Raw genomic sequence first — 11,441 nt, 5'->3', positions numbered from 1 at the left:
TTGATATTAACACCAATTTAATTTAAGTGTTCCCGTGTACTACGTATTAGAAACTTCTTACATACAAGATACGTTGCCTAGCAACGAATTTGTTTACACTCCCGCCATGGATGCAGACGAGCTCGACGACTTGGAGTCTCCTGTCAAAAAAGTATGACCCGACAGGCCATAATAAGGAGCCTGTTAAAGCAAGCTGTACGAATTATCAACGTATTTACCGCTCTGTTTCTTTTTAGACATTTGGCAGTCGTGCTCGTCGACTAAACATATTCGGAAACAACACTACCGACATACCTACCAACGCATTCGCATCTAACGGGGTGCGTCGGAACGCACTATCGTTGTGTTCTGCGTGATAATATTCGATTGTCGCTTTACTCGCAGAGCGGTGAAGGTTCCAAAGCTCCTCCCAAGCCGAGAAGAAATAGCGGATGGGCAGAAGATAATTCGTCGTCCGGGCTGTTTCGGTTTGTTCGTTTTCTGGTTGGAACTGGAATAGGTTAGGTTAATTGACTAGCAATAGTTAATTTCAGTCGAGCGATCACTCTATAAACCACACTAGGTCAAGGTGCGATTCTTAATCCGCTGACTAGTACGCACGGCCCCCATATCTCAGGTGAAAATTTTGCAATAAAATTAAGTTTTATTTTATTTATTTCACTTGGGAGAGAAAGGGGAGGGGCACAGAGAGAAAAGGAGCGCGCAAATAAGTTCTACAGAATAGATTTTGGCGCACTTAATTAAGACCGATAGCATACAGGCTAAGTACAAAAGCACTAGTTGTAATAAATGACCTGTCCAAATGTGTAGTGCCGCTGCGAGGGCTAAAGCTGGCTTTTTCCGACTTACTATTTGAGACAAGATAGCCAGCAGCCCATTTTCAGCTGCAATAATTTAAGCTCTACTAGCAACATCAGTCTAGCCTCGTTATAACGAAGCCGCATAAACAAAAAAAGGACCTTCGTTATATCCAATAATCGTTACATGCTGATAGTGGCGAGAAACATGTTTAGTTCGTAATATACGATAATTCACTATATCGAGGTTTGACTTGTTATTGAACTGCATTCCAGTAAAAAGTACATTGGGAGCATCACATGAGCTGAAAGCCAGTTCATTTCTAGCTCAAACCACTATAGACCAGTCGAATGCATTCAAAAGCAACTGCAAAACTTTCACCTGAGCTGGCATGACACTGACACACTTGCATGACGTGGCACCTAATTCAGTGACCCCTATATATCTCTCCCATTTTCGCCAACTCACAGCTTCAGACGGTCGTCGGCACGTCCCCCAAGCACCGTCCCGATGTGAGTTCCTTGTGTGTCATTTCCATGCATGATTCATTGTTGGCATGACCATAAGAATGACACTTTTCTGAGAAGCCACATTTGGGCCACTGGGTTTATACTTGACAGCAAATTTAAAACAGTGAAATAGGATTAGGATGACATTGAGGCACATACAAATGACACACAAAGGTACTGACTACAAATTGTTCTATTACCAGCATGACCAATAGACTAATTACATCCACAACAGTTGATATACAGTTGAAACTTCGTTTAACGAAGTGATGACCATGCTCGAATTATTTTGTTAAATCAGCGAATTCGAAAAATCGAGCAAGGAATTTTTCGGTCCTTTGAAATCTAAAATTGTAATGTAGCAACACCCAAATGGTACCGCGGCATTGTATCTGCTGCTAACCCACACCTGCACATGTAAAAAGTCCACAATAGGGCCAAATACCGCCGCCCTTAGCACCATCTGGTACGTAAGAACGCTAGTGACTGCTAAGTTTGTTGCTCCGTGCATGGGCACGGCATGCAGCCTCGTCAAAATAAAACTAGGGCCGTGACTAGGGTGTCTAAATGTTTTATCATGATAGCGTTAGAATGCACGCTCAAAGAAAAACCCATCTGCATCAAAATTAGAAAGAGACCACAGGTTTTTTTACTAATTTATTTCTGGAAAAGCTTCATTAAATCGGGTTTAATGCAAGCTAGTTTCTTTAATTCAGGCTGATGACAACATTGAACCTCATGGGTACTTGCCAGGGAATGGAAATTCCTTCATTAGATCGGGAACTTCGTAATACCGGGTTTCATTAGATGTAGTTTTAACTCTTAACAAAATTTATAAACAAAGAAGCACTAAAGGACCTCAGTGATAAAGGAAGAAAGCAGTAATAGACCACAATTTGTACACCCTGGAACTACTAAGCTATAGCTGACAAATTGACCAATAGGGTTTCAAGTAACTAAAAGTGATGTTCCAGAGAAACTGTGATATTATAGCTGACAGCTAGTGTTTCTGGAGCATGAAATTTACAAAAAATGCTGAATTTCTTTGCTATCTCACTGCTCATCTGGGAATTTAGGTGTGCAATAAGTTGGTTGTAAGGGGAGTTATCCGCTTATCAAAATTAGGACGGTTGCACTGGATCTCGCAAAGTATCTTTTTCCAGGATTTCATCCCTCGGAAAACTTTTGTTGTGAGGGGCACATGCACAGAAGGCTGGAAAGCAACAGCAAGAAATAACATAACCAAGCACAAAACAGTTTGTAGTTAGTGTTTTGTGTGCCAATTCAATGTGCCTGTGTGTCAGCTTTGTCATCTTGCACCATTTGAAAAGTTAGATTCAAGTACACTTTTTTTGTCTTGCACACAGAAGCACTTGTCAAATGAAGTCACTCTAGACTGAATCAAGGCTGCCTCCATGGACCATCATGCGTACAAAAAATATCTGCCAGTGGGAAGCTCTATGTTGTTAATCAAGCAATTGCATTATGCGATAGCCTTCTCCAACACTGTGAGGGTTCAAGACAGTGGTTACAAAAAAATATATATATGGAGCTATTATGTACATGCAATGTTTGTGTGCTGATTTCTTTCCACAACACAGCTTACAAACTGGCCCAAAGGGCTATTGTGCAAGTTTGAAACAGCAACCACTGCAGCAGCTGAGTGTGTGAAATTTGCGAGCATCTGTAGTTCACATGATGCATGCTATACTCTGTGTGATATGTTTTAATGCAATAAGATATTGCGACAAGCAAAACATGCCAGGGTGATGCTGAACTTTTCTAGTACAGAATAACAGCTAGGAAAGTGCTGCAGTTACTCTATTACATGGATAAGCCCTGAAACACTACTTTAGATTTCAACCACTTTTTTGTTGTTGCTGTTATTCAGAGAAGCGTCAAAGTTGACAAGAAATGAGACCGTTCTGGAAAGGGACGACTCAGACTCGGGTAAGGCAAGAAGGCAATGTTCAGGATTCCTCGTGTTTTCTGTTGCCCTGCCAACGCAAGCTGCTGTTGATTTTTCAGAGATCCCAAGCATACCCGACTTGGGAGAAGTTGAATATGATGACCTTGCTACTCAGGTAGCCCAAGCTCCGAGGTGAGCAAGATTTGCATGCCACTAAGGACTCTACATATTTTTCCAGAGATACAAAGCAAGCTGTTACGAAATGCCCAACGAAGTACACAAATTCAATCAGCATTCAAAGTCATAAGCTACCTTAATCACACATTTCTAGTTGTAAGCAATGCACAAGAATCACCGAAATCTAGGGGCTTGATATTTACTCAAGTAAGTACTGCTCAAAGCCAGCATGCTTGCATGCATGCATACATGCACACACACATGCACACACGTACACACATACATTAAAACAAAAACAAAAAATTGACTCACCATGACAGCCCTGCGAAAGTGAATGTCCAGCGAAGTTGTTGCAGAACCACCACTACGATCACTAAGAGAGATATTCAATGCTTTATTGATGGTTCAGATGCTTGTTCTTTATTGAAACGTATGCTGTTTTCTACGTTGTACGATTCCAATGAATGTATGCACTGTTTGCTTCACTTTGCTGAATTCTTGTAGCCTCTGCATTACAAGGGGGATGAACCATTGCATTTTTGCTTGCTGAAGGGGATATGAGCCATTGCTGATGATGATAGTTTTTGTTCATGGGCGGACAGAAAAAATGCCACCCACCGAGAAGCTACCAGCTTTGCTGTAAAACACTGCCACAGCAACCTGCGAATAAGATGCCAAACTAACTCCAAAATGTTCGGTACAATAAAGTACCTTTGTATAAAGATGGTGCCTATCCTACAATTCCAAGGAAAGAGCAAGTGAAATGAACTTGTTGGTACTTGCAAGCACTCATTGTATGCAGTGATAAAGCAAATTCCACAGTGATAAAGCAACATTTTCCAATCCCACTCCCTCTCTCGCTCTTTTTTGAAACCCAAGGGTCAGCTGCCTTTCTGCTTTTTTGCAGTGTTTCTGTGAATCAGGTCGACACCTTTCAGCAACTGGACAATGAGCTGCTGAAGCAGGCAGCGTTCACAACGCTTGTGAGTGCAGCTTAGAGCAATCCAAGAATAAAGAGAGACAAAGCAGCACTTATTCAGCTTCATGGCTCTGTGGCTGAGTGCAAGCCAGCTAGATTTCTTAAAGGTTTTTGGCAGCTTGTACTAAAGAGTGTCAATCCCTTTTTCCTCTCTACGTCAATTTCACTTGCAGGATGGCTGTGATCTCAGACTGCTCACTAAGTACTTGACTCCCGAAGAATACCTTAAGGAGGTAAACCATGCACATTCATCTATGCACATGTATACATGCCATTTATTAAGTGTCACCGTATAGCACAGCTTCTTTTGCTTTCTCGTGAATTTCCCTGATCAATTTATAGAGTTTGGTGTAGCTGCCAACTTCATGCAGCATTCTGTACCACCCAGTTCTCCCCACAATAAATCTAAAGTGGAGGGGTTATCTGTGGAGACACTACTTAACATTTTCTATTCCACTGCAACTGTGTGGTGGCACCATCTGTCACTGCTACAGAGAAAACACATAGTTTTCTGTAGCTCTGACAGATGACGCTACTGCTCCATTGCAGTGAAATCAACATATTTTTAGTAGCGTCACTGCATACAACACCAACTTTGGATTACTGTGGGCAAAAATGTCAAGCAGTGCTTGTAAAAGTCGCATAAAGTAAGCTCACTGCAAAATGCTACCTCCGTGCAACATCTGAGTTTGGATGAGCCAGCATGGTGTAGCAGGAACAGCCTCCTACTTATGGCACCAGTCAGTACATTCTTTTCAATGGCGCAAAGCAAACAACACACAAAAAATAAGACAACGGGAAAAGCTGAATAGTGGTGCTTGTGTGTGCATCCCATTCTCTTTGTGTTTGCTCCTCACCATTGAAAAGAACCACTGACCGGGTCATGCCACCATTTTGTGCATACTTCTCTTAGCTTCCTGCATGACATATTATCAAGGTTACAAGCTACATTCTTTCAATTAAAAGCAGCTGGCAATACAATAATGGTAGAATACAATATAATACCAAGGAAGGGGATTCTGTGTGAAATTAATAACTAATAACTATGCATTTGTCATCAGTTTTAAGTGTAGTTAGTTCAGCAAGCTGCTCTACTTCTGCACTTCCATTCCTTTACAGCCAGACGCAGTGTGGACATGGGACACCCTCTTCACTGAAGTGGCTGCTGAGATCAACAAGTCAAGCGACAACAGCCATGAACCTGATGACAAGCAAAACATACCAGTGTGATTGCCTTTATTCCTATGCTCAGTTTCATACATAACAGGCAATGCTACAAAGGCTAGAAACTTCTCTCGTGGCTCGCATTAGCAACCAAAAAATTGTGTGCCACATATAAAAGCTACGTATCATGTAATTTTCTATAACATTATCATCCTTTTATGTAGCAAAATATGATGTTATTACATAAAAGGTGTCGTAAATCTGAACCTACATGCCAGTGAACAAACAAAGTGACATTTTTCTTTGACCTGCAGCCACAACGTACCAAATGCGCTCGCAACCAAAATATAGCGTGTCGCATACTGGAAGCACAAAGGCGCACAAATAGGATTACGCGATTCGACATAACTTTAAATCAGCAAGTTGTAGTATAAAGTGGTATAGTTATTCCATAGAAGGCATTGCAGATCAAATACAACTGCAGTGCAAAATGCCTGAAGTGATACATCTATGACGGTACTACTTGCGCAGCTTCCGCAGCGTTGCCTGGTATGTATATGAAACAGTGTTGACATTGAAAAATAAACTTTCATAAAAAGCAAGTTTGCAACCCTTGTGGCTATCACTTTCACTCTGGCAAAGTCTATAGAGTGTCGTACTTATGACTGCCTGTGTCAATATTGTGGACAGTTAATATGGAAGGTTCTTAATTATTCAGCCACAGGTGCACTGTTGCAGCCAAATCAATAAAACAACAGGGTGCCACAAATGCATTTGATATCGCATGAGAGAACAAGCTTTCTCATTACAGTTCCTCTCTATGGTGAATTCTGCTGCAAGATTTGGAGCAGAGCTTTAAAGCAAATAGCTTTCTTTGGCTCTTTCAGCCATTTTTGTGGTTGGTCGATGGCCGCACTCGGCAAGGAAAATGTTCGTTCATTCACTTGCTCTCTCTCTCTCTCTATCTCACGCTCGTTCATTTGAGCTATTCTCTTACATTGACAGCCCTCATCGATAGTTTCAGCACAATTTTTGTTGTTGTTGGCCAGTGGACGGCAATGCTGGTTTGCTTAGTCTGGTGCAAGGTCTCGTGTTTCATTTTTATACTAGTATCAAATTAGGTCAAATCAAATCAAATTTACGTTTTCTTTCACAGGAGGGGCCAGGACTCACAATGTGTAATTTGAATCCACCAGTAAAATGTGACATCGTGCACCTGATTGACTAAAGTATGTGTTATTCAGTGGAAAAAAAAAAAAATACAAGACCCTGTAGCAAATTGCACAGTGAAATTTGTCAAATGTGCCACCACACCTAGCAGTGTTAAAGTATGGATATCAACAGCCCTGATTTTTTGTTTTCAAGACTTCAGCAACCACCGACCAAACTAAAATGCCCCGCTTTATTTAATCTACTTCTTGTGCTGTTAGTATGAAAGATGTCTGCATGCACAACCATGGCTAAACAACAGACTACCATTTTGTCAAATTGGAAAATTACTACACAGGCATGTGCACAAGCATGTTAACCTACTACTACCATGTCCAACAACATGCTGTTATACATTTTTATCAGCACATTCTCAATGCAGCAGTTATTAAAATCACAATGGTGTATAATTTGCATGGCAAGTGAAACGGTGCTCACAAGCACCTTGAGAAGCCTGTCCAAATGAGAAATGAATAGAGTTAAACTCCAATTTAACGAAATCCAATTTTACAAAATGTTTTAATCAATGAAAAACTACTGATTTCACAATATATGTTCATACAGCTTAACAGGCTAAAAACCTCGAAAAAATGAGCTCCACATATTGCCAAATTTAACGAAATCTTTGGGGGGATAGTGTGTAAAATAGGGGTATACCGAGAATTTCAGTACAAGTGATGGACAACATTGAGCTGTTAAGGTCTTTTACCACTCCCATAAATGCACACAAGATGCACTCAGCGTGATTGCTGTCTACAATAAGTGCGTACGAAAGCAATAATTACACCTCTTCTTGCTTTTGAATAAGTATTATGTCATTTGCATGAGTGTTTTAAGCATTTTCAGTGAGTTTTCAGTTTAACAAGATCATTCATGGCTTTCATTGGCTTCAATAAATCAAAGTTTAACTCATAAAATTTGGATCAATTGATGATTTGTTGCTTGTAGACGTGAATCGATGCACCACAAAGTATCACATTTTCTTGGATCTAGGTGCCCTCCCATCATTCTCAAGATGGTGTGCAGAGCATAATAATGAAGATGAAGTGTCACTGTTTAAGCCACTGCTGTGACGAAGTCTTTCAAAAAGTACAGCATCAAGAGGGGCTAATGAAAAGGGGGAATGACTGCGCAATGCCAATATCAACAGGACCAGCAGCTTGAGCAGCAGCACAAATTGCTTGTCAAGTGCAGAAAAAAAATTATGGGGTTCAACGTCTCAAAGTAATTAAATTAAATTATCGGGCTTGTCAAGTGCAGAAAAAAAACTATGGGGTTCAACATCTCAAAGCAATTAAATTAAATTATCGTGTTTTATGTGCCAAAACCACTTTCTGATTATGAGGCACGCCGTAGTGGAGGACTCCGGAAATTTTGTCCACCTGTTTTAATGTGCACCTAAATCTAAGCACACGGGTGTTTTCGCATTTCGCCCCCATCGAAATGTGGCCGCCGTGGCCGGGATTCGATCCCGCGACCTCGTGCTCAGCAGCCCAACACCATAGGCACTGAGCAACCACGGCGGGCAATGTCTCAAAGTAACACACGTGCTGTGGGAGATGCTGTACTAAGTAGCTCCAGATTAATTTGTACAAACTGGGGCTTTTGGACATGCACCTAAATCTAAGATCGCAAGCATTTTTGCGTAATGCAACCGCAGCACGCAAGAACCAAAGCTGCAACCTTGTGCCCAGCAGCAGAACACCATAGCCAGTGAGCTATTGCAGTGGGTTGCAAGGTGACGGCATGTGCGATGGAAAGATGAAGGAATTCGGTCGTGACAAGCAGTAGTTTACCTAGCAAAGGACAATTTGTTTTTCCTTTAACATGACCTTTGAGTGCTTAATTCTGAGTTTCTTCCATGAACTTTCTCATATAATTTTATTTGTTTCAAACCAATATGCACTCTCCCACTTTATTTGCGGCAGTCATGAAAAGTAAATTGGTGCCGACTCGAGCAACAATGGTAATGCCACTGTCACGCACAGAGCCTAGACAGTGATGGAACACTGGCGTCACTGAACTTATCAAGGCTTGTTCGTGTTGATGAACAGTAGTAGCTGCAGCAGCATCCAGTAGTGAAATAATCAACACTGAGTTGATCTCAAGGCAAACAATCTACACTGCCCAGAAAAATGGCTTTTGATTTATTTATTTGGTTTGACATCCAGAACACTGGGGCTATAAAGATAATGTAGTCTAGGGCTCCATATTAATTAGGCCACCTAGAGCCCTTTAAATGGAGCATTGACACACACTTTCAAAGCTGCACGAACTCTACCACACATCTGCTGCACTTGAAAGGAGGACATTTAGCAAGTATGAAGATTAGAAAATATAAGCCATTTTAATTTATTACCAAAGTTGATCGGGAAACACTGGACCTAGCGACATTACCATGAAGTCATTACATAAAGCAAAATTTGCTAACGTCGTGTAGCAACAAGGCTACACATGACGACAGCACTTGTAAAAGAAGACAAGCGTGTTGCACACATTTCTTCTGACTGCGTGTGGCAGCCACAATGATGACAGGAACAGCGTAAGCCAGTGTATTGTGAAATCATGACACATCCACCTCTGAAACACATAATCTGGCTCACAGACAACTATTACAGTAAGTTATTTAGGGCTATCCAATGCTTTCCAGTATCTTTTCTAAGGCTCAGACTTTCATTTAATGCAAGAACATGATGAGTAAAAAACATCACGTCAGTACTGTGCACCCACTAATGCTAGGTGCATGGGCATTTCTATGTTAATCCAATTGCAGCCAGGTATCATACTCACTCAACAAGAGACTGACTGCAACAGTCACCATGGAAGGTAACACTCATATCAGTAAATGAATTTGGCAAGATAAGCAACTATTAACTTTCAATGACCATCGCTGTATGGGCCACACCTGCATAACAGCAATGTGTTTCCAAACTTTTCTTTTTTGGTTGCATTCACATATGTAATGGAAATTTATATGCAGCAAACCACTGCATTCTGTTTCAGCACATCTAAAGAAAGAAAAAAAGACTGCATAAACTCCTTGTGCCCTCATAAACGTAGAAGAGCATATTTATCAAAAAAGGTTATATGAAAGGCTTATGGCCTGACACAACTCTTATACGCTGTTTATGTCATATATCACATGCTACTGGAGGTGTATTCCATCATTTGTGCGTTCTATTGCAAGAAGAACACCCTAAAAAGAAACTGTCGTGCCCTCTCTTGCGGTGCTGGACATGCAGGTTCGCTCTCTGGTCATGGGCTCTTGACATAGATGCAAGTGACCAAGCCCAGGCATGAGCAAATTGAGAACAAAGTAAAAGCGGGAGCCAACGTTTCGACAAGTGGACAGCTTGTCGAAACGTTGGCTCCCGCTTTTACCTTGTTCTCGTTTTCCCCATCGTCTTGAATTTTGATCTCCCGCCTTCCCCGCATTTTGCCAAGCCCAGGCATGGCACTCAAGGCCCGAAACAATTTCCATTCCTAGGCAATTGGTCGTCAGCAGTGCTTCTACATGTTTTTTAAAGTTTCTGATCAAGCAATTTTAAGTGGAAACCTCGGCTGTCAGATATGAGAAGTCACCTTTTTTTTTTTTATTTTTTTTTTCATCCCTACACTTAGCAACAACGCATTCACATTACTAAGATTCGTTCTGACCAAACAAACTTCCGTCCAACCATTGACTAAAACGAAGAAAATCAACAAGTCTCTGTGGGTTCTACACTGGCCACTGGTACCAGTAATCACGTGTCCAGTGTTTTGAGCGACGGTGAGACGTTCCTTTCTAGCACCGTTTTAGGTACAAAGCTTTTGTCTTTCAGCCTGTCAACTTGCGTCACATCGTGCTGCGAGTCCAACTCGTGTAGCAGTCGCTCCTTGCGCTCTTCATCGACGCTCGTCTTCTTGTTGGGCGTGCGTCGGTCAGAGATGAGGCCCTCAAGGTTGTAGCCGATGACGCCGACAATGACAGCCACCGGGAAGGTGATGTACGGCGCGTAAACGCGGAGCGCGGCGTACAGGGCCGGTAGGACCATGATCGCACGTCAGCTGCAGAAGGTATACCACTGCAAAAGAGCCAAGGCAATGGCGGGGCATGAAACATTCGATCCTAAGGGCGAATTCTTCACAGCGCTGGTCGGCGACACCGTGAACAGCAAGAGGAGTAGGTCGTTCTGTGTAGTGCGTCTCGCTTCCAAGTAGTACTAGACGTAAAAAATCAGACCATGACAGTCCGCGGCTAAAATAAGGCGCACACTATCAAACTCCGCGGGCAGACGATAATTATTATACGAAAGTTCAATAGAACTCGGCGGAGCTTCCGAGAAGAGCCAGCGCAAGTGATCACTTGAATAAACAAGGGCAACTTAGGGTAGGCGCATTGTACAGACTTACGTGTGACTTTTCTACCGTCCGATGTGCGTTATAAGAAAAACGAACGTGGCTTTCTGCAGACTCGTAACTTATACACAAAAACAAGGTATACCGCGCAATGAAAGCAGACCAACCTCCGCGTGCGTCCGCCCGGCACCGCTTTCTTACTTCTTACTTGATGATAGTTATCAAAGTATTTTTGTAAAAGTAAATATAGCACTCACTACTGTCATTAGGCACTATATATAGTATAAAAATATAACTAGAACTTTATTATTACTTTATATAAAGCGCAGTTCTTGTTAGAAAATTTAGACTTTGCGAT

General features: G+C 41.7%; 2 protein-coding genes across 4 annotated transcripts; one reads left to right on the top strand and one right to left on the bottom strand.

Moving 5' to 3' along the window:
* Positions 1-105: 105 nt before the first annotated feature.
* On the top strand, positions 106-6,133 carry IFT43 (intraflagellar transport 43). Of its 2 annotated transcripts, XM_075700176.1 has the most exons (9): positions 106-151; positions 237-320; positions 385-467; positions 1,269-1,310; positions 3,199-3,257; positions 3,336-3,408; positions 4,301-4,376; positions 4,546-4,605; positions 5,492-6,133. In XM_075700176.1, exons 1-9 carry the CDS (start codon positions 107-109, stop codon positions 5,600-5,602), a joined length of 633 nt encoding a protein of 210 aa, XP_075556291.1. In that variant the 5' UTR covers position 106; the 3' UTR covers positions 5,603-6,133. The 2 variants fall into 2 exon arrangements, with proteins under 2 accessions (XP_075556291.1, XP_075556292.1); XM_075700177.1 differs by lacking the exon at positions 1,269-1,310.
* Positions 6,134-8,869: 2,736 nt separating this feature from the next.
* On the bottom strand, positions 8,870-11,309 carry LOC142588439 (small integral membrane protein 12-A). 2 transcript variants are annotated; one of them, XM_075700179.1, is made up of 2 exons: positions 11,251-11,309; positions 8,870-10,809 (listed from the first exon to the last, which is right to left on the bottom strand). In XM_075700179.1, exon 2 carries the CDS (start codon positions 10,777-10,779, stop codon positions 10,489-10,491), a length of 291 nt encoding a protein of 96 aa, XP_075556294.1. In that variant the 5' UTR covers positions 10,780-10,809; positions 11,251-11,309; the 3' UTR covers positions 8,870-10,488. The 2 variants fall into 2 exon arrangements, with proteins under 2 accessions (XP_075556294.1, XP_075556293.1); XM_075700178.1 differs by having other exon boundaries at positions 11,138-11,292.
* Between the last annotated feature and the right edge of the window lie 132 nt (positions 11,310-11,441).

This window comes from Dermacentor variabilis, chromosome 7, assembly GCF_050947875.1.
Source record: "Dermacentor variabilis isolate Ectoservices chromosome 7, ASM5094787v1, whole genome shotgun sequence".
Lineage (NCBI taxonomy): Eukaryota > Metazoa > Arthropoda > Arachnida > Ixodida > Ixodidae > Dermacentor > Dermacentor variabilis.
Note: the sequence above shows the minus strand (reverse complement) of the source record. Positions and strands in the feature narration are given on the sequence as shown.

Excerpts from the sequence above, each read along its gene's own strand:
- IFT43 (XM_075700176.1), top strand. The coding sequence starts at position 107 with ATGGATGCAGACGAGCTCGACGACTTGGAGTCTCCTGTCAAAAAA. Across the intron at positions 152-236 it reads TGGAGTCTCCTGTCAAAAAA|ACATTTGGCAGTCGTGCTCG; the intron begins GTATGACCCGAC and ends GTTTCTTTTTAG. Across the intron at positions 4,606-5,491 it reads CCGAAGAATACCTTAAGGAG|CCAGACGCAGTGTGGACATG; the intron begins GTAAACCATGCA and ends ATTCCTTTACAG.
- LOC142588439 (XM_075700179.1), bottom strand. The coding sequence starts at position 10,779 with ATGGTCCTACCGGCCCTGTACGCCGCGCTCCGCGTTTACGCGCCGTAC.